Source organism: Drosophila simulans, chromosome 2L (genome assembly GCF_016746395.2).
Source record: "Drosophila simulans strain w501 chromosome 2L, Prin_Dsim_3.1, whole genome shotgun sequence".
NCBI classification, from domain to species: Eukaryota; Metazoa; Arthropoda; class Insecta; order Diptera; family Drosophilidae; genus Drosophila; species Drosophila simulans.
In genome coordinates, this window is record NC_052520.2 from 21,117,631 (window position 1) to 21,137,508 (window position 19,878).

The following is a 19,878-nucleotide window of genomic DNA, read 5'->3' on the forward strand; positions in this document are numbered from 1 at the left end:
CACCTAAAAAAAATCTAAATTCCGCGAAAGACAGTTTGGAAATAATGAAATTACATTGATGAGAGCAATATTTATAAAATAACAGAAAATAATAAAATAAAATGAGCTGTTTTATATTTTTTTCTATGTGTTAATTTAAGTTGTAAATATTATTGAAGAGGTCGTACGGGACTATTGACACTGTCCCTTCAAACGTCTGTAAAAAATAAAAGTTATCTAAAATTCAGCATGGAAATTGGCTAATTTGGTTGGGGAATTTAATATCTATTACATAACAAAGGATAATAAAAAAATTGTTGCTTCTTATTTTTCATTTGATTTATTTATTTGACTACATCGAGGCTAATGCATATATGGCGAGGAAATCGATTGATTTCCGAACAAATTATTTGAAAATATGCATGAAAGGTCTGATCTAATTAAGCAAACACATTAATAATTCAAGAAAATTTTATTTATATTATATATTAATATTAAAGTATTTGTATTTTTAACAATAGAAAATTATTTCTGAATGCTGCCGTAAAGGAAACTGTTTCTGTAGGTTAATGTGAACTTAAATTATCTAATATAGTATCTTAATTAATAATATACGCTTCTTTCAGAAGTCTTTCTAAGGGATGAACGTTGCAATTTCAATAAACATTAGGAATTAGTAAAATATTTGCAATATTTCTTATTTTAATTGATGTTTTGTTATAAATTGGTCCAGTTAAAAATGTAAATATAAAACTTCAATCACATTTGAAAGTCTCAAAATCCATATTACATCCTTTTAAAAATGCAAAGTGACGAAATAATTATTTAAAAGTGTAGAACAATTAAAACCTTATTTTTATTAATGATTTTAAATACTAAAAAATTAAAAAAAGTTTATACTTCAAGCCAACTTCGACATAGTAAACGACTGATGTCAGTAGCATTGTTAAAGTGCTCTCCTCCTCGATTCTCATAAGAGCAAAGGAGGTTGGTAGGCAGCGCGCGGGCCGTTTTTAACAGAAAAAAAGTGTTCTCAGTGAATAAAATGTCTGATTCTGCAGTTGCAACGCCCGCTTCCCCAGTGGCTGCCACGCCAGCGACAGTTGAGAAAAAAGTGGTCCAAAAAAAGGCATCTGGATCCGCTGGCACAAAGGCTAAGAAAGCCACTGCGACGCCGTCACATCCGCCAACTCAGCAAATGGTGGACGCTTCTATTAAAAATTTAAAGGAACGTGGCGGTTCATCACTTCTTGCAATAAAAAAATATATCACTGCCACCTATAAATGTGACGCCCAAAAGTTAGCGCCATTCATCAAGAAGTACCTAAAATCGGCCGTGGTCAATGGAAAGCTTATCCAAACAAAGGGAAAAGGTGCATCTGGATCTTTCAAACTGTCGGCCTCCGCCAAGAAGGACAAAGATCCGAAGGCAAAGTCGAAGGTTTTGTCTGCAGAGAAAAAAGTTCAAAGCAAGAAGGTAGCCTCTAAGAAGATTGGTGTCTCCTCAAAAAAAACCGCCGCTGGGGCTGCTGACAAAAAGCCCAAAGCTAAGAAGGGTGTGGCTACCAAAAAGACTGCCGAAAATAAGAAAACTGGAATCGTAAAGTCGAAGAACGCCGCAACAAAGGCGAAAGTGACTGCATCGAAGCCAAAGGCTGTAGTAGCGAAAGCCCAAAGGCAAAGCCAGCGGTGTCTGCAAGACCCAAAAAGACGGTGAAGAAAGCATCGGTTTCTGCTACCGCCAAGAAGCCGAAAGCAAAGACTACGGCTGCCAAAAAGTAAATTGTGAAAAAGTACAGTATTTGGTACATGTTCGCAATCAAAAATTTAGATTTATGATTTATAGATCTGAAATTTGTTTTACAAGTCCTTTTCAGGGCTACAACGTTCTTTTGCAAGAGAAAAAAACTTTAATTTAAATAGTATTTGTGTATTAAAATGTTCTACTTATTTATTAGCTGACGTTCGCAGCAACAATAAAACGCTTCATGTCTTGCGTTATTGAATTATATTGCATATTGGCCGCATTCAGTTTTCGTTTCCGATATTTATTTGAACAGTATCACTCACTCACTTGCGGGTAGATACGTTTTATTGGTAAATTAATTTTCGATGATTGGTGATTGGTATATTGAAAAATGCATTTCTTTGGTATAAACCATTGTGGCCCTGAAAAGGGCCGTTTTGGATTGTTGTCCGCATTCGCAGGAGCCAATTATTTGGAGCTGGTGTACTTGGTAACAGCCTTGGTTCCCTCACTGACAGCATGCTTGGCCAACTCTCCAGGCAGAAGCAGGCGAACAGCCGTTTGGATTTCCCGACTGGTGATGGTCGAGCGCTTGTTGTAGTGAGCTAGACGAGACGCTTCGGCAGCAATTCGCTCGAAAATATCATTTACAAAGCTGTTCATTATGCTCATCGCCTTCGACGAAATTCCGGTGTCAGGATGGACCTGCTTGAGAACCTTGTAAATGTAGATGGCATAGCTCTCCTTCCTCTTGCGCTTCTTTTTCTTGTCGGTCTTGGTGATGTTCTTCTGAGCCTTGCCAGCCTTCTTGGCTGCCTTTCCACTAGTTTTCGGAGGCATTGTTCACGTTACTTATATTTTCACAAACACAATTCACTTATCGTGATGTGGGCCCGAACGCGTTCACCTTTATACTTTTTTTCGAGCAGTCAATTCAGGTCTAAGTCACCCACCCTAACTGAACGCGCCGGCAAACGGAAAAGTATAAATATTCCGCTGTCGGGGTTCGACGAGCATTCGTGTTCCGTGTGTAAAGTGAACTAAGTGAAATAAACGCAAAGCAAAATGTCTGGACGTGGAAAAGGTGGCAAAGTGAAGGGAAAGGCAAAGTCCCGCTCGAACCGTGCCGGTCTTCAATTCCCTGTGGGCCGTATTCACCGTCTGCTGCGAAAGGGCAACTACGCCGAGCGTGTTGGTGCAGGCGCTCCAGTTTACCTAGCTGCCGTAATGGAATATCTGGCCGCTGAGGTTCTCGAGTTGGCTGGCAATGCTGCTCGTGACAACAAGAAGACTAGAATTATTCCGCGTCATCTGCAACTGGCCATCCGAAACGACGAGGAGTTAAACAAGCTGCTCTCCGGCGTCACAATTGCACAAGGTGGCGTGTTGCCTAATATACAGGCTGTTCTGTTGCCCAAGAAGACCGAGAAGAAGGCCTAAACGTTTCAAAGGCTAAGCTAAAAACCTACTTGTACATAAAATCGTCAAACCGTCCTTTTCAGGACGACCAAATTATTACCAATGTTTAGCTATTGAGCTTTTTCAATAGCTGTTGCGAATAATAAAACCGAAGAAAGTTTGCTTTTATAACGACAGTTTTTATTTTGCGAATAGTTATTATTTTACGAGAGCGATAATCGAATGCGTAAGTTTAGTCTTTTCCGAAACACGAAGAATTGGCAACTAGCGGGCAGGCAGCCGAAATGCAGCGCCCAAGCTTAACGTAGGTGGCTAACAACAACAAACAAGGAATGAGCGCCGTACAGATAAATGCGTGCGAGAGCAGCGGTTTGCACTATGGGCATCGCAACTGCTACCACTGATTAATTTGACTTATAATATTAAAGAATATGATTAGTCTACTGCACAGTTTTGGCGGCTGCATGACCCAACAACCAAAGAATTGAAAAAATTTTACACTTGGAAAATAGTAAATCATAAAAAAAACTACTTAAAGATTGACATGTAGTACAGTTTTTCTTCTATATGCGGTATAAACTACAATTTGCTTCTTTAAATACTCCCACACCACGATGTGATGCTTTACACGCGGTGTCTAAAACCAGTTCAGTCTGTTCAAGGCCATGTTAGAAATACACATTCCGTCTGAAAGAGTACGAACGACCGACATTTATTTTTAGTTACGATCTACATATTTCTTAAGTCCCAACCAATAAAATTAAATACTTTTTGAAAATATTCCTCCTTTTAAAAACTAAATAGTGGTCCTGAAAAGGACCGATTGCTTAATAGGGGTACAGAATTTACAGTTTTTTAACGCCAAATCCGTAGAGGGTGCGGCCTTGCCTCTTCAGAGCGTAGACAACATCCATGGCTGTAACTGTCTTCCTCTTGGCGTGTTCGGTGTAGGTGACGGCATCACGAATTACGTTCTCCAAGAAAACCTTCAGAACGCCACGCGTTTCCTCGTATATGAGTCCAGATATGCGCTTCACACCGCCTCGACGAGCCAAACGGCGGATAGCAGGCTTCGTGATACCTTGGATGTTATCACGCAGCACTTTGCGATGACGCTTGGCGCCACCCTTTCCCAAGCCTTTGCCTCCTTTACCACGACCAGTCATTTTTCACTGTTTTATACTATTATACACACACAGCACGAAAGTCACTAAAGAACTAAATTCAACGTTTCGGCGTGCCCCTATTTATAGGTAAAACGACAAAAACCCGAGAGAGTACGAACGATATGTTCGTTTCGTTCTTCGGTCGTCAAATGAAATGGCCTCTGTTTTTCTCTCTCTCTTTCACCATCCGCGATTGCTATATAAGTAGGTAGCAAATGCTCTGATCGTTTATTGTGTTTTTAAACGTGAAGTAGTGAACGTGAAATTTTGTGAAACCCAAATGGCTCGAACCAAGCAAACTGCACGCAAATCGACTGGTGGAAAAGCACCACGCAAACAACTGGCTACAAAGGCCGCTCGCAAGAGTGCTCCAGCCACTGGAGGTGTGAAGAAGCCCCATCGCTATCGCCCTGGAACAGTGGCCTTGCGTGAAATCCGTCGCTACCAAAAGAGCACCGAGCTTCTAATCCGCAAGATGCCTTTCCAGCGTCTGGTGCGTGAAATCGCTCAGGACTTTAAGACGGACTTGCGATTCCAGAGCTCGGCGGTTATGGCTCTGCAGGAAGCTAGCGAAGCCTACCTAGTTGGTCTCTTCGAAGATACCAACTTGTGTGCCATTCATGCCAAGCGTGTCACCATTATGCCCAAAGACATCCAGTTAGCGCGACGCATTCGCGGCGAGCGTGCTTAAGCTGACAGGGCATCAACTTGCAGTGTAGTACTCTATAATCGGTCCTTTTCAGGACCACAAACTAGATTCAATGAGATAAAATTTTCTGTTGCGACTATTTATAATAAAATAAAAACAAATAAGAACAAAATTCATATTCTATTATTATTATATTAATATCTTCAATCATACGTAAAAATAGTAATTCTGCCAGAGAAAGAATCAAAATAATCTTATTTTTATTATTAAATTAAAGAAGAGGTTATTACAATAATAAATATTTTTTATTTGTTCTTGGTGCTAACGTCCAGTAAAACTAGCAGTGCCATGTCGTGGCAAGGGACGCTGAACTTTAAACACCTAAAAAAAATCTAAATTCCGCGAAAGACAGTTTGGAAATAATGAAATTACATTGATGAGAGCAATATTTAAAAATAACAGAAAATAATAAAATAAAATGAGCTGTTTTATATTTTTTTCTATGTGTAACTTAAGTTGGAAATATTATTGAAGAGGTCGTACGGGACAATTGACACTGTCCCTTCAAACGTCTGTAAAAAATAAAAGTTATCTAAAATTCAGCATGGAAATTGGTTAATTTGGTTGGGGAATTTAATATCTATTACATAACAAAGGATAATAAAAAAATTGTTGCTTCTTATTTTTCATTTGATTTATTTATTTGACTACATCGAGGCTAATGCATATATGGCGAGGAAATCGATTGATTTCCGAACAAATTATTTGAAAATATGCATGAAAGGTCTGATCTAATTAAGCAAACACATTAATAATTCAAGAAAAATTTTATTTATTATATCAATATTATATTATTTAAGAGAAGTATTTGTATTTTTAACAATAGAAAATTATTTCTGAATGCTGCCGTAAAGGAAACTGTTTCTGTTAGGTTAATGTGAACTTAAATAAATTATCTAATATAGTATCTTAATTAATAATATACGCTTCTTTCAGAAGTCTTTTTTCTAAATGAACGTTGCAATTTCAATAACATTAGGAATTATTAAATATTTGCAATTATTCTTATTTTAATTGATGTTTTGTTATAAATTGGTCCAGTTAAAAATGTAAATATAAAACTTCAATCAACATAATTTGAAAGTCTCAAAATCCATATTACATCCTTTTAAAAATGCAAAGTGACGAAATAATTATTTAAAAGTATAGAACAATTAAAACCTTATTTTTATTAATGATTTTAAATACTAAAAAATTAAAAAAAGTTTTATACTTCAAGCCAACTTCGACATAGTAAACGACTGATGTCAGTAGCATTGTTAAAGTGCTCTCCTCCCGATTCTCATAAGAGCAAAGGAGCGTTGGTACAGCGCGCGGGCCCTTTTTTAACAGAAAAAAAGTGTTCTCAGTGAATAAAAGTCTGATTTTGCAAGTTGCAACGCCCGCTTCCCAGTGGCTGCCACGCCAGCGACAGTTGAAGAAAAAAGTGGTCAAAAAAAGGCATCTGGATCCGCTGGCACAAAGGCTAAGAAAGCCACTGCGACGCCGTCACATCGCCAACTCAGCAATGGTGGACGTTCTATTAAAAATTAAAGGAACGTGGCGGTTCATCACTCTTGCAATAAAAAAATATATCATGCCACCTATAAATGCGACGCCCAAAAGTTAGCGCCATTCATCAAGAAGTACCTAAAATCGGCCGTGGTCAATGGAAAGCTTATCCAAACAAAGGGAAAAGGTGCATCTGGATCTTTTCAAACTGTCGGCCTCCGCCAAGAAGGACAAAGATCGAAGGCAAAGTCGAAGGTTTTGTCTAACCAGAAAAAAAAGTTCAAAGCAAAAGAAGGTAGCCTCTCTAAAGAAGATTGGTGTCTCCTCAAAAAAAACCGCCGCTGGGGCTGCTGACAAAAAGCCCAAAGCTAAGAAGGGTGTGGCTACCAAAAAGACTGCCGAAAATAAGAAAACTGAGAAGGCAAAAGCCAAGGATGCCAAGAAACTGGAATCGTAAAGTCGAAGAACGCCGCAACAAAGGCGAAAGTGACTGCATCGAAGCCAAAGGCTGTAGTAGCGAAAGCCCCAAAGGCAAAACCAGCGGTGTCTGCAAGACCCAAAAAGACGGTGAAGAAAGCATCGGTTTCTGCTACCGCCAAGAAGCCGAAAGCAAAGACTACGGCTGCCAAAAAGTAAATTGTGAAAAAGTACAGTATTTGGTACATGTTCGCAATCAAAAATTTAGATTTATGATTTATAGATCTGAAATTTGTTTATACAAGTCCTTTTCAGGGCTACAACGTTCTTTTGCAAGAGAAAAAACTTTAATTTAAATAGTATTTGTGTATTAAAATGTTCTACTTATTTATTAGCTGACGTTCGCAGCAACAATAAAACGCTTCATGTCTTGCGTTATTGAATTATATTGCATATTGGCCGCATTCAGTTTTCGTTTCCGATATTTATTTGAACAGTATCACTCACTCACTTGCGGGTAGATACGTTTTATTGGTAAATTAATTTTCGATGATTGGTATATTGAAAAATGCATTTCTTTGGTATAAACCATTGTGGCCCTGAAAAGGGCCGTTTTGGATTGTTGTCCGCATTCGCAGGAGCCAATTATTTGGAGCTGGTGTACTTGGTAACAGCCTTGGTTCCCTCACTGACAGCATGCTTGGCCAACTCTCCAGGCAGAAGCAGGCGAACAGCCGTTTGGATTGGTATATTGAAAAATGCATTTCTTTGGTATAAACCATTGTGGCCCTGAAAAGGGCCGTTTTGGATTGTTGTCCGCATTCGCAGGAGCCAATTATTTGGAGCTGGTGTACTTGGTAACAGCCTTGGTTCCCTCACTGACAGCATGCTTGGCCAACTCTCCAGGCAGAAGCAGGCGAACAGCCGTTTGGATTTCCCGACTGGTGATGGTCGAGCGCTTGTTGTAGTGAGCTAGACGAGACGCTTCGGCAGCAATTCGCTCGAAAATATCATTTACAAAGCTGTTCATTATGCTCATCGCCTTCGACGAAATTCCGGTGTCAGGATGGACCTGCTTGAGAACCTTGTAAATGTAGATGGCATAGCTCTCCTTCCTCTTGCGCTTCTTTTTCTTGTCGGTCTTGGTGATGTTCTTCTGAGCCTTGCCAGCCTTCTTGGCTGCCTTTCCACTAGTTTTCGGAGGCATTGTTCACGTGGTGTACAAGTATGAAATGTCGTTTTTTTTAAATCAAAAAACACGTTAAATTTTGTGGAAAAAGAAAAAATCTTTTATTCAAAGTATTTGCCGTCGCTAGCTACACATTTTTCCCATCTCTCGGGCAATTTGTGGATTCCACGCCAGTAGAACTCATCGTCTTTTGCGGCGAACCATTCATCGAGCCATTTTTTCACACTTTCGTAAGAATCGAAGCGCTGCTCAGCGAGTGCGTGTCCCATCGAAGCGAATAGGTGGTAATCGGATGGGGCCAGGTCTGGTGAGTAAGCCGCATGCGGAAGCACTTCCCAATTGAGTGTTTCCAACGTGTCGCGAAACGCTCTTGCCGTATGTGATGGAGCGTTGTCATGGAGAAAAATGACCTTGTGTTGTCTTTTTTGATATTCCGGTCGTTTTCTCTGAAGCGCACGGTTCAAATTGATCAATTGTTGTTGGTAGCGTGCCGTATTCACCGTTTCGCCGGGTTTCAAGAGCTCATAGTAAATGACACCGCTCTGATCCCACCAAACACAGAGCATCGTCTTCTTGCCAAAGCGATTCGGTCGAGCAGTCGATGTGGCCGGTTGTCCAGGATCAACGTATGACTTTTTACGTTTAGGATTAACAAAAAAGATCCATTTTTCATCGCCAGTAACGATACGATGCAAAAACGACTTCCTTTTGTATCGTGAAAGCAAAATTTCGCATGTGTTTTTGCGCCTCTCCATCTGCCTCTCGTTCAACTCATGTGGCACCCATCTACCGACCTTCTGAATCTTTCCCATCTCTCGCAAGCGATTGGAAACTGCTTGTTGACTTACTTCCAACTGCTCTGCGAGTTGTTTTTGCGTTTGAGCACCGTCTTCATCCAATAATGCTTGCAGTTCGGCGTCTTCGTACCTTTTTGGTGGTTTTCCGTGCTCTTTGTCGTCGACGTCAAAATCACCACTTTTGAAGCGTTGAAACCACCGTTCACACGTTTTCACAGTTGGTACTTGTTCGCCAAAGGCTTCAACAAGCATTCGGTGCGATTCCGCAGCTGTTTTCTTCAAATGAAAACAGAAAATTAATACTGTCCGCGTTTGCTCTTTATTCGGCACGAAACTCGACATGTTGACTGCACTGAGAGTAAACAATTATGACGCTCAATTTGCGCAAAACTATGGTGGTTCGACAGTCAAGGTTGACACTTCACACGGTCAAAGTTTTATGACAATCGATAAATATTTACGTTTGCGAGACATCTATATGTTCGAACCGACATTCCATACTTGTACACCTTATATTTTCACAAACGCAATTCACTTATCGTGATGTGGGCCCGAACGCGTTCACCTTTATACTTTTTTTCGAGCAGTCAATTCAGGTCTAAGTCACCCACCCCTAACTGAACGCGCCGGCAAACGGAAAAGTATAAATATTCCGCTGTCGGGGTTCGACGATCATTCGTGTTCCGTGTGTAAAGTGAACTAAGTGAAATAAACGCAAAGCAAAATGTCTGGACGTGGAAAAGGTGGCAAAGTGAAGGGAAAGGCAAAGTCCCGCTCGAACCGTGCCGGTCTTCAATTCCCTGTGGGCCGTATTCACCGTCTGCTGCGAAAGGGCAACTACGCCGAGCGTGTTGGTGCAGGCGCTCCAGTTTACCTAGCTGCCGTAATGGAATATCTGGCCGCTGAGGTTCTCGAGTTGGCTGGCAATGCTGCTCGTGACAACAAGAAGACTAGAATTATTCCGCGTCATCTGCAACTGGCCATCCGAAACGACGAGGAGTTAAACAAGCTGCTCTCCGGCGTCACAATTGCACAAGGTGGCGTGTTGCCTAATATACAGGCTGTTCTGTTGCCCAAGAAGACCGAGAAGAAGGCCTAAACGTTTCAAAGGCTAAGCTAAAACCTACTTGTACATAAAATCGTCAAACCGTCCTTTTCAGGACGACCAAATTATTACCAAGATTTAAAAAAATTTTACACTTGGAATTTTTTTTGTAAATAGTAAATCATAAAAAAAACTACTTAAAGATTGACATGTAGTACAGTTTTTCTTCTATATGCGGTATAAACTACAATTTGCTTCTTTAAATACTCCCACACCACGATGTGATGCTTTACACGCGGTGTCTAAAACCACTTCAGTCTGTTCAAGGCCATGTTAGAAATACACATTCCGTCTGAAAGAGTACGAACGACCGACATTTATTTTTAGTTACGATCTACATATTTCTTAAGTCCCAACCAATAAAATTAAATACTTTTTGAAAATATTCCTCCTTTTAAAAACTAAATAGTGGTCCTGAAAAGGACCGATTGCTTAATAGGGGTACAGAATTTACAGTTTTTTAACCGCCAAATCCGTAGAGGGTGCGGCCTTGCCTCTTCAGAGCGTAGACAACATCCATGGCTGTAACTGTCTTCCTCTTGGCGTGTTCGGTGTAGGTGACGGCATCACGAATTACGTTCTCCAAGAAAACCTTCAGAACGCCACGCGTTTCCTCGTATATGAGTCCAGATATGCGCTTCACACCGCCTCGACGAGCCAAACGGCGGATAGCAGGCTTCGTGATACCTTGGATGTTATCACGCAGCACTTTGCGATGACGCTTGGCGCCACCCTTTCCCAAGCCTTTGCCTCCTTTACCACGACCAGTCATTTTTCACTGTTTTATACTATTATACACACACAGCACGAAAGTCACTAAAGAACTAAATTCAACGTTTCGGCGTGCCCCTATTTATAGGTAAAACGACAAAAACCCGAGAGAGTACGAACGATATGTTCGTTTCGTTCTTCGGTCGTCAAATGAAATGGCCTCTGTTTTTCTCTCTCTCTTTCACCATCCGCGATTGCTATATAAGTAGGTAGCAAATGCTCTGATCGTTTATTGTGTTTTTAAACGTGAAGTAGTGAACGTGAAATTTTGTGAAACCCAAATGGCTCGAACCAAGCAAACTGCACGCAAATCGACTGGTGGAAAAGCACCACGCAAACAACTGGCTACAAAGGCCGCTCGCAAGAGTGCTCCAGCCACTGGAGGTGTGAAGAAGCCCCATCGCTATCGCCCTGGAACAGTGGCCTTGCGTGAAATCCGTCGCTACCAAAAGAGCACCGAGCTTCTAATCCGCAAGATGCCTTTCCAGCGTCTGGTGCGTGAAATCGCTCAGGACTTTAAGACGGACTTGCGATTCCAGAGCTCGGCGGTTATGGCTCTGCAGGAAGCTAGCGAAGCCTACCTAGTTGGTCTCTTCGAAGATACCAACTTGTGTGCCATTCATGCCAAGCGTGTCACCATTATGCCCAAAGACATCCAGTTAGCGCGACGCATTCGCGGCGAGCGTGCTTAAGCTGACAGGGCATCAACTTGCAGTGTAGTACTCTATAATCGGTCCTTTTCAGGACCACAAACTAGATTCAATGAGATAAAATTTTCTGTTGCGACTATTTATAAAATAAAAACAAATAAGAACAAAATTCATATTCTATTATTATTATATTAATATCTTCAATCATACGTAAAAATAGTAATTCTGCCAGAGAAAGAATCAAAATAATCTTATTTTTATTATTAAATTAAAGAAGAGGTTATTACAATAATAAATATTTTTTATTTGTTCTTGGTGCTAACGTCCAGTAAAACTAGCAGTGCCAGTGTCGTGGCAAGGGACGCTGAACTTTAAACACCTAAAAAAAATCTAAATTCCGCGAAAGACAGTTTGGAAATAATGAAATTACATTGATGAGAGCAATATTTATAAATAACAGAAAATAATAAAATAAATGAGCTGTTTTATATTTTTTTCTATGTGTTAATTTAAGTTGTAAATATTATTGAAGAGGTCGTACGGGACTATTGACACTGTCCCTTCAAACGTCTGTAAAAATAAAAGTTATCTAAAATTCAGCATGGAAATTGGCTAATTTGGTTGGGGAATTTAATATCTATTACATAACAAAGGATAATAAAAAAATTGTTGCTTCTTATTTTTCATTTGATTTATTTATTTGACTACATCGAGGCTAATGCATATATGGCGAGGAAATCGATTGATTTCCGAACAAATTATTTGAAAATATGCATGAAAGGTCTGATCTAATTAAGCAAACACATTAATAATTCAAGAAAATTTTATTTATTATATTAATATTATATTATTTAAGAAAGTATTTGTATTTTTAACAATAGAAAATTATTTCTGAATGCTGCCGTAAAGGAAACTGTTTCTGTAGGTTAATGTGAACTTAAATTATCTAATATAGTATCTTTATTTATTATTTATTTATTATGATAGATAGAATAGTTTACAAAACTAGACTAACTTAGATAGTATAGCATTAGCTACGGGGCTTACAGCTAATTTATTTACAATGTTTATTTACAATCTTAATTTAGTTAATATCTAATTGGTAACTAATTGCTGGCTTGTTATGTAAAATCCTGTTTTGTTTTAGATTTTGTGGTATAATTTAAGTTTCTTTGAGGAAAAGTATGAGTTTTTGTATGTTATCTGGATTGGGTTTGCTAAGAAGGTCTAGAGGGTTGGTGTTGTTAAATATATCTAGCTTGGTTTGTAGGAGGGATGGGCATGAGTTTAATATGTGGTTTAAAGAAATATCACCTTGGCAAAACGGACAAGTTGATTGGATTGGGATTTAGATAGTGTTGGTGGTTATGGTTGTGTGTCCTAGTCGATCGTATATTTTATTTGGTCGAGTCTGGTCCAATTTGGGTGGATTGTTTAAGGTAATCGCATGTGTGTGAGGTGTTCGTGTTAATAGATTGGTACCATGGACTGCAGTTTATTATGTGTTCTTTCTGTTTGTCCAAGGTCGGCTTTAAGGTGTTTTTTTATATCTTGGTATTTATGTTTGGGTGAGGATAAGTGGCATACTGCTTGTGATTTGCAGCTTGATCGGCTAGTTCATTTCCTTTTATTCCTGAATGGCCAGGAATCCCATTATTTAAATTTTAGGTGCGTGTTGCGTATTAGCGATCGTATCTGCTTGGGTAAAAGCTGTTATTATTTGTGTTTGAAATGAATCTACTGCGGATAGGGATCGGAACAATAATAAATTTGCCTCTTCCGGTTTTTAGTAAGTCTATTGCTTCTTAGGATGGCGATTGTTTCGGAGGTGAGGACGGATGAATATGGGGCAGTATGCCGTATTTCAAGACGTCTGTCTCCGTTGTAATGGCGAATGATATTGTGTAATTAATTTTTGAATCCGTCAGTGAATATGAAATTATGTGTTTGGGTATTCTTTGGTGTTCGTATAATTTCTGTATTGGTCGGAGATGTTTGTTCTTTCTTATGGATTCTAAGTGACGTGTCTATTAGATTGGGGAGGGTCCATGGTGGTCTGTTTTTATGGAGTTTTATGGTTTGTAGGTAGATTAAGTTCAGGCTAAGCTAATTGTTCGGTCTATTGTGATGTTTTTTTCTTATTAGCTTTTTTAAAGGCTTCAAGAACTTATGTATTGGTGTGTTTTTGGAGAAGATTAGGTTTGGATAGTTTGGACTATTTGAAGTCTCGTTTCATTTCTAAGGGGGGAGTATTCGATTCGTAAAGTAAGTATTTATTGGGGTAGAGCGATAGGCGCCGAAGCTAGACGGATAGCGGAGTTAAACGGTGTTTTTATTTTGTTTAGAATGCTTTTGGAGCATGGCCGTACGAAACAAACCATACTCTAGTTTGGTATAATTGTTGCTTTTGCGACATTAAGTAGTGTATGCGTGTTGCAATTAATTTAAGACTAGATAGGCATTTTATTAATATTAGTTGTTGTGTAGTGGGTAGAAGTAGTTTTATGTGTGTTTCCATTGTATTTGTTGTTTAAGTCATTCTAGGAATTTTTAAGGACGTAACGCTAGAATTTGGATGTTGTTGAGCTTATCTTGATGTGCAGTGACGTTTCTGCCATATTGGAGGTGTTGACATTGGATAGGGAAAGCGATGCCCTGAGTAGAGCACCAATTTTTTCTATATCGTCGAATAGATTGTCTAAGTTGAAATTTGTATTGTGTTTTTGTTGAAATTTATTATAAGGAAGAAGTCGTCGGCATATGCGTTGAATTTAATTTCTTTATGTAGGGATATGATGTTGGATAATTTGTTGAATGCTATGAGGAAAAGTATTACGGATATGGGTGAACCTTGGGGGATTCCGTTGAATAGGGGTAACGGGCTTGATGTATGCGGACCGACGCGGACAGTTATTTTTCTGTTGCTCATGAAGTTTTTAATGTATTTATTATTTGGGACCCGTTTTCCATTCCTGCAATTGCTGGATTAATGGATGCACACCTACCGATCGAAGGCTCTTGAAAAATCAAGAGTGACGAGGGAGGTGTGCATTTTTGACTTCGTTATGAGATAGTCTACATAGAGTAGACAGTCCGAAGTCGATTTGCCTTTTTGAATCCGAATTGTTTGTCGTTAATTAGGTTGTTATATGTCACTAGCCACCAGAGTCTTTTCGCAATTATTTTATCAAGTATCTTAGCTATACAGCAGTTGAGGGAGATGGGTCGGTATGAGGAAGTTTCGTTTTATCGGTGTTTGGCTTAAGGATTGGTATGATTAGGCTTGTTTTGTAGGCTGAGGTATGTGGCTATTGAATATTTCATTAAATAGTTTCGTTATTCGGTTTTTGTTGTTGGGAGCTATTTTTGATCATTTGATACGAGATTCTATTTAGTCCTGGAGCACATCCTTTTAATGTTTGTAGTGCTGAGCTAATTCTAGATACGTTATGTTCTCTTCTATGGTTTGGGTATTGGAGAGGGGTGTAGAGATGTAGGTTGTTTCTATATTTATTGTTCCGGAACTCCTCTGGAAAAGTTCAGTCGCCGGAGAGGTAGAGAAATGTTGTGCGAATATGTTAGCATTTCGTTGCTAGCCAATGTAGTCTCATTATTTACTGGTTTGTGATGGCATGAATTTGTTTTGTGGGTTAGTCCGCAGAAGCGTCTATATTGGCCCATATTTTGGATGAGGAGTAGTGGGATGGATGGTGAGGTGAAAGAGCTGAAGCTTCTTTTTTCCCTTTTTTAGTTCGTATCTAAATATTGCGTTTTTGGCGTCTATATCTAGAATGTTGTCAACAGTAATTGTGCGGTTTAATTTTTTCCAGGCAAGTTGTTTTCTTTACGTAATTGGTCGAGTGTTTGTTCCACCATGGAACCCTGTATGGATGTGTGTTAGGTGAGGTTTGTGGGATGGAGAGGTTTGCGCTATAAAGGATGATTCTGTTGATTAGAGCGGCTTCTTTGTTTACGTTGTGGGAGGTGGGGTATTTCTTGTTGGTTTGGTGGGTAAGAGCGTTGAACTGTTCCCAGTTGGCTTCTTTGAGTTTAAAAAAGGGTCTGTAGAATTTTTGTGGATTGGTTGTTGGGAATAGTGTTGTGATAATAGGGAAATGGTCGCTACCGTGAAGATCGTTTAGTATTTCCACTTGGCGTGGGGGGCTAGGATTGGAGAGCAGAGTTGTGAGGTCTATGTGTGTGTATGTGTTGTGTGTTGAAAAGTGTGTGGGAGATTTGTCGTTTAACAGGATAAGGTGCATGTTGTCAATGATCTATGAGTTATTTTTCCTCGTTTATTTGTTGTTGGGGAGCCCCAGGATGGGTGCCATCCATTAAAATCTCCCGTAATTAGAGAGGGTGTTTGTTGTATGTTAAATGTGTTATGGAGTGTCTGGTTAGTTAGTTTTTGTCGGAGAAATGTATGTGGAAAATATGTTTAATTTAAGTTTAGATTCTATATTATGGCTATTGCTTCTATATCGATTGTTATGTTGAGGACAGTGTGTTGTATTGACTTATGCACTAGTAGTGCTACGCCCCCAAATCTGTTGGTGGCAATATTTGTTAATAGTTTGTAGTTTATTGGGGTTGGGATGTTATTAGTGTATTGTATATGGGTTTCTTGGAGGGAAAATTATGTGAGGTGAGTATTTTTGATTAAATAAGGAGATGGCTGTAGTTGTTTAGATATCCTTTTAATTCCATTGGATTATAGTTAGTGACATTTGAGAGAAAATTAAAGCTTATAACTTACTTAAAGGTAGTGTTAACGGTTAGGGGTTTTGTGTAGAGTTTAGGGTTCTATATGGATTCGCTGTCGCTGTTGTTTAGTGTGTTTGTTTTTGTGGGCTTTGGCCTTTAGTTTAGATGCTTTAAGGTTTATGGATAGGTTATTGGACTTATCTTTCGGGAAGATTTTTATTTTTAGGTCTTCTGTGAGTTGTGATGAGTATGCCGTAGATGGTTTTCTGGTAGGTGTGTAGTCGGTATCCATGTCTTCTAGTTTGTCGTAGCTGTGGTGGTGGTGGTGTTGTGTGGTTGGTTGGATAGCAAGGTTGTTTTGGCTGGTTCAGTTGTTGGTGTCTTAGATGAAGTGTTTTGTGCTGCTGATTTGGGTGTGTGGTGCGGATTTTGGTGTTGTGATTGGGTTGTGTTTGTGTGAATATTAGGTGATGGAGTGTTTGTTGTCCTCTGGGTTGTGCCGTTTGTAAGTGTTTTGGCGTAGGTGTTTTTCGTTTGGAAGCCGTGACGTTCGAAATATATGTGTTGGGCCGTTTTATGGTCAATTTTTGTGTGGTTTTAATTGCTGTTAATTCCTGGTTTTTTTATGAACGTAGGGCATTTGCGGTCAATTGGGCTGTGTTGATGGTCAAGTTCTGGGTTATTTCGGCAATTTAAGCAGTTTTTTTCGTTTGTGCATTTTTCTCCGTCGGTTGTGTGTTTTGTTTCAGAGCAATTGATGCAAGTTTCTACACTTTTGCATATGGGTGTTGGATGACCGAAGCGGAGGCATTTTTTGCATCGAAGTGGGAGTGGGATATAGTCTCGTACTCGGACTGTTTCGTACCCGGATTCGTACTATCTCGGGGAGCTTATGCGATTCAAAGGTAATAATTATAAGTCCAGTTTCAACTAATGTGATGTTGTTGGTGTCGGAGTTAGAGTTTGGGGTTTTGCCCGTTTCCATTATTTTTTTAACTTCAGATACTTTTTGTGGTTTTAGTTCTTGTAGAATTGTGTCTTCGTCGATGTGTCTAAGGTCGTTACAGTAATAAACTCCCTTAGAGAAGTTTAATGTTTTTGTTCACTTGCTGTTACATCCACATCTGCAATTTTTGTTAGTTTTAGGAGTTTTCTGGCTTGTAATTCATTTTTGGTTTTTATTAGCAGGTTGCCGGTCTCTTGTACGTTTGCATCCCTCAACTTCCCTCCACAGGCAAAGTCCACCGATTTTTTTATGATGAATGGTGAAGTTCTTTCGAAAGAGTTGTTGTATTCTTTTAATAATTATAAATTTAGGTTCGCCTAATTGGGATTGGTATGTTTTTGAAGTGATTTTTGTAAATGTTGGTGGGTCTGTCATGATTGTTGGTTAAGGGCTTGAGCCCGGATTAGCGGTATTGTTGTTTTTGTTGTTAAGTTTTTTATTTTCTCTTTGTGGTTGATATTTGTTTATCAAGATTTTGCTGATAAGAGTTTTGGGCTTACGCGAAGCGAGGCTTTAGACTGAGTGGCACGACTTATCTCTTCGGAGGTTGAAGTGGTAATGCCGTAATGGCTGCCGTAATGGAATATCTGGCCGCTGAGGTTCTCGAGTTGGCTGGCAATGCTGCTCGTGACAACAAGAAGACTAGAATTATTCCGCGTCATCTGCAACTGGCCATCCGAAACGACGAGGAGTTAAACAAGCTGCTCTCCGGCGTCACAATTGCACAAGGTGGCGTGTTGCCTAATATACAGGCTGTTCTGTTGCCCAAGAAGACCGAGAAGAAGGCCTAAACGTTTCAAAGGCTAAGCTAAAAACCTACTTGTACATAAAATCGTCAAACCGTCCTTTTCAGGACGACCAAATTATTACCAAAGAATTTAAAAAATTTTACACTTGGAATTTTTTGTAAATAGTAAATCATAAAAAAAACTACTTAAAGATTGACATGTAGTACAGTTTTTCTCTATATGCGGTATAAACTACAATTTGCTTCTTTAAATACTCCCACACCACGATGTGATGCTTTACACGCGGTGTCTAAAACCACTTCAGTCTGTTCAAGGCCATGTTAGAAATACACATTCCGTCTGAAAGAGTACGAACGACCGACATTTATTTTTAGTTACGATCTACATATTTCTTAAGTCCCAACCAATAAAATTAAATACTTTTTGAAAATCTTCCTCCTTTTAAAAACTAAATAGTGGTCCTGAAAAGGACCGATTGCTTAATAGGGGTACAGAATTTACAGTTTTTTTTAACCGCCAAATCCGTAGAGGGTGCGGCCTTGCCTCTTCAGAGCGTAGACAACATCCATGGCTGTAACTGTCTTCCTCTTGGCGTGTTCGGTGTAGGTGACGGCATCACGAATTACGTTCTCCAAGAAAACCTTCAGACGCCACGCGTTTCCTCGTATATGAGTCCAGATATGCGCTTCACACCGCCTCGACGAGCCAAACGGCGGATAGCAGGCTTCGTGATACCTTGGATGTTATCACGCAGCACTTTGCGATGACGCTTGGCGCCACCCTTTCCCAAGCCTTTGCCTCCTTTACCACGACCAGTCATTTTTCACTGTTTTATACTATTATACACACACAGCACGAAAGTCACTAAAGAACTAAATTCAACGTTTCGGCGTGCCCCTATTTATAGGTAAAACGACAAAAACCCGAGAGAGTACGAACGATATGTTCGTTTCGTTCTTCGGTCGTCAAATGAAATGGCCTCTGTTTTTCTCTCTCTCTTTCACCATCCGCGATTGCTATATAAGTAGGTAGCAAATGCTCTGATCGTTTATTGTGTTTTTAAACGTGAAGTAGTGAACGTGAAATTTTGTGAAACCCAAATGGCTCGAACCAAGCAAACTGCACGCAAATCGACTGGTGGAAAAGCACCACGCAAACAACTGGCTACAAAGGCCGCTCGCAAGAGTGCTCCAGCCACTGGAGGTGTGAAGAAGCCCCATCGCTATCGCCCTGGAACAGTGGCCTTGCGTGAAATCCGTCGCTACCAAAAGAGCACCGAGCTTCTAATCCGCAAGATGCCTTTCCAGCGTCTGGTGCGTGAAATCGCTCAGGACTTTAAGACGGACTTGCGATTCCAGAGCTCGGCGGTTATGGCTCTGCAGGAAGCTAGCGAAGCCTACCTAGTTGGTCTCTTCGAAGATACCAACTTGTGTGCCATTCATGCCAAGCGTGTCACCATTATGCCCAAAGACATCCAGTTAGCGCGACGCATTCGCGGCGAGCGTGCTTAAGCTGACAGGGCATCAACTTGCAGTGTAGTACTCTATAATCGGTCCTTTTCAGGACCACAAACTAGATTCAATGAGATAAAATTTTCTGTTGCGACTATTTATAAAATAAAAACAAATAAGAACAAAATTCATATTCTATTATTATTATATTAATATCTTCAATCATACGTAAAAATAGTAATTCTGCCAGAGAAAGAATCAAAATAATCTTATTTTTATTATTAAATTAAAGAAGAGGTTATTACAATAATAAATATTTTTTATTTGTTCTTGGTGCTAACGTCCAGTAAAACTAGCAGTGCCAGTGTCGTGGCAAGGGACGCTGAACTTTAAACACCTAAAAAAAATCTAAATTCCGCGAAAGACAGTTTGGAAATAATGAAATTACATTGATGAGAGCAATATTTATAAAATAACAGAAAATAATAAAATAAAATGAGCTGTTTTATATTTTTTTCTATGTGTTAA

The 19,878-nt window shown here is 39.5% G+C and overlaps 8 protein-coding genes and 2 pseudogenes across 8 annotated transcripts; 5 read left to right on the forward strand and 5 right to left on the reverse strand.

Moving 5' to 3' along the window:
* Positions 1-962: 962 nt before the first annotated feature.
* Positions 963-1,840, forward strand: LOC27206793 (histone H1-like). The gene has a single exon (XM_016182602.3). The coding sequence runs from the start codon at positions 1,025-1,027 to the stop codon at positions 1,694-1,696; it is 672 nt and encodes a 223-aa protein (XP_016022768.3). The 5' UTR covers positions 963-1,024; the 3' UTR covers positions 1,697-1,840.
* Positions 1,841-2,148: 308 nt separating this feature from the next.
* Positions 2,149-2,635, reverse strand: LOC120285275 (histone H2B). The gene has a single exon (XM_039296735.2). The coding sequence runs from the start codon at positions 2,564-2,566 to the stop codon at positions 2,195-2,197; it is 372 nt and encodes a 123-aa protein (XP_039152669.1). The 5' UTR covers positions 2,567-2,635; the 3' UTR covers positions 2,149-2,194.
* A 74-nt stretch (positions 2,636-2,709) lies between these two features.
* Positions 2,710-3,227, forward strand: LOC120285263 (histone H2A). The gene has a single exon (XM_039296698.2). It carries the CDS (start codon positions 2,792-2,794, stop codon positions 3,164-3,166), a length of 375 nt encoding a protein of 124 aa, XP_039152632.1. The 5' UTR covers positions 2,710-2,791; the 3' UTR covers positions 3,167-3,227.
* Positions 3,228-3,952: 725 nt separating this feature from the next.
* On the reverse strand, positions 3,953-4,401 carry LOC120285280 (histone H4-like). Its single transcript, XM_039296762.2, has one exon. It carries the CDS (start codon positions 4,309-4,311, stop codon positions 3,991-3,993), a length of 321 nt encoding a protein of 106 aa, XP_039152696.1. The 5' UTR covers positions 4,312-4,401; the 3' UTR covers positions 3,953-3,990.
* A 1,863-nt stretch (positions 4,402-6,264) lies between these two features.
* Positions 6,265-7,242, forward strand: LOC120284220 (annotated as a pseudogene).
* A 475-nt stretch (positions 7,243-7,717) lies between these two features.
* LOC120285279 (histone H2B) lies at positions 7,718-8,135 on the reverse strand. Its single transcript, XM_039296759.2, has one exon. The coding sequence runs from the start codon at positions 8,133-8,135 to the stop codon at positions 7,764-7,766; it is 372 nt and encodes a 123-aa protein (XP_039152693.1). The 3' UTR covers positions 7,718-7,763.
* Positions 8,136-9,638: 1,503 nt separating this feature from the next.
* On the forward strand, positions 9,639-10,073 carry LOC120285266 (histone H2A). Its single transcript, XM_039296718.2, has one exon. It carries the CDS (start codon positions 9,639-9,641, stop codon positions 10,011-10,013), a length of 375 nt encoding a protein of 124 aa, XP_039152652.1. The 3' UTR covers positions 10,014-10,073.
* Positions 10,074-10,431: 358 nt separating this feature from the next.
* On the reverse strand, positions 10,432-10,881 carry LOC120285287 (histone H4). Its single transcript, XM_039296788.2, has one exon. The coding sequence runs from the start codon at positions 10,789-10,791 to the stop codon at positions 10,480-10,482; it is 312 nt and encodes a 103-aa protein (XP_039152722.1). The 5' UTR covers positions 10,792-10,881; the 3' UTR covers positions 10,432-10,479.
* Positions 10,882-10,982: 101 nt separating this feature from the next.
* LOC120285012 (histone H3-like centromeric protein CSE4) lies at positions 10,983-19,461 on the forward strand. Its single transcript, XM_039295148.2, has 2 exons — positions 10,983-11,479; positions 18,928-19,461. The coding sequence occupies exons 1-2, from the start codon at positions 11,072-11,074 to the stop codon at positions 19,408-19,410; spliced, it is 891 nt and encodes a 296-aa protein (XP_039151082.1). The 5' UTR covers positions 10,983-11,071; the 3' UTR covers positions 19,411-19,461.
* Positions 18,359-18,796, reverse strand: LOC120285288 (annotated as a pseudogene).
* Positions 19,462-19,878: the final 417 nt, after the last annotated feature.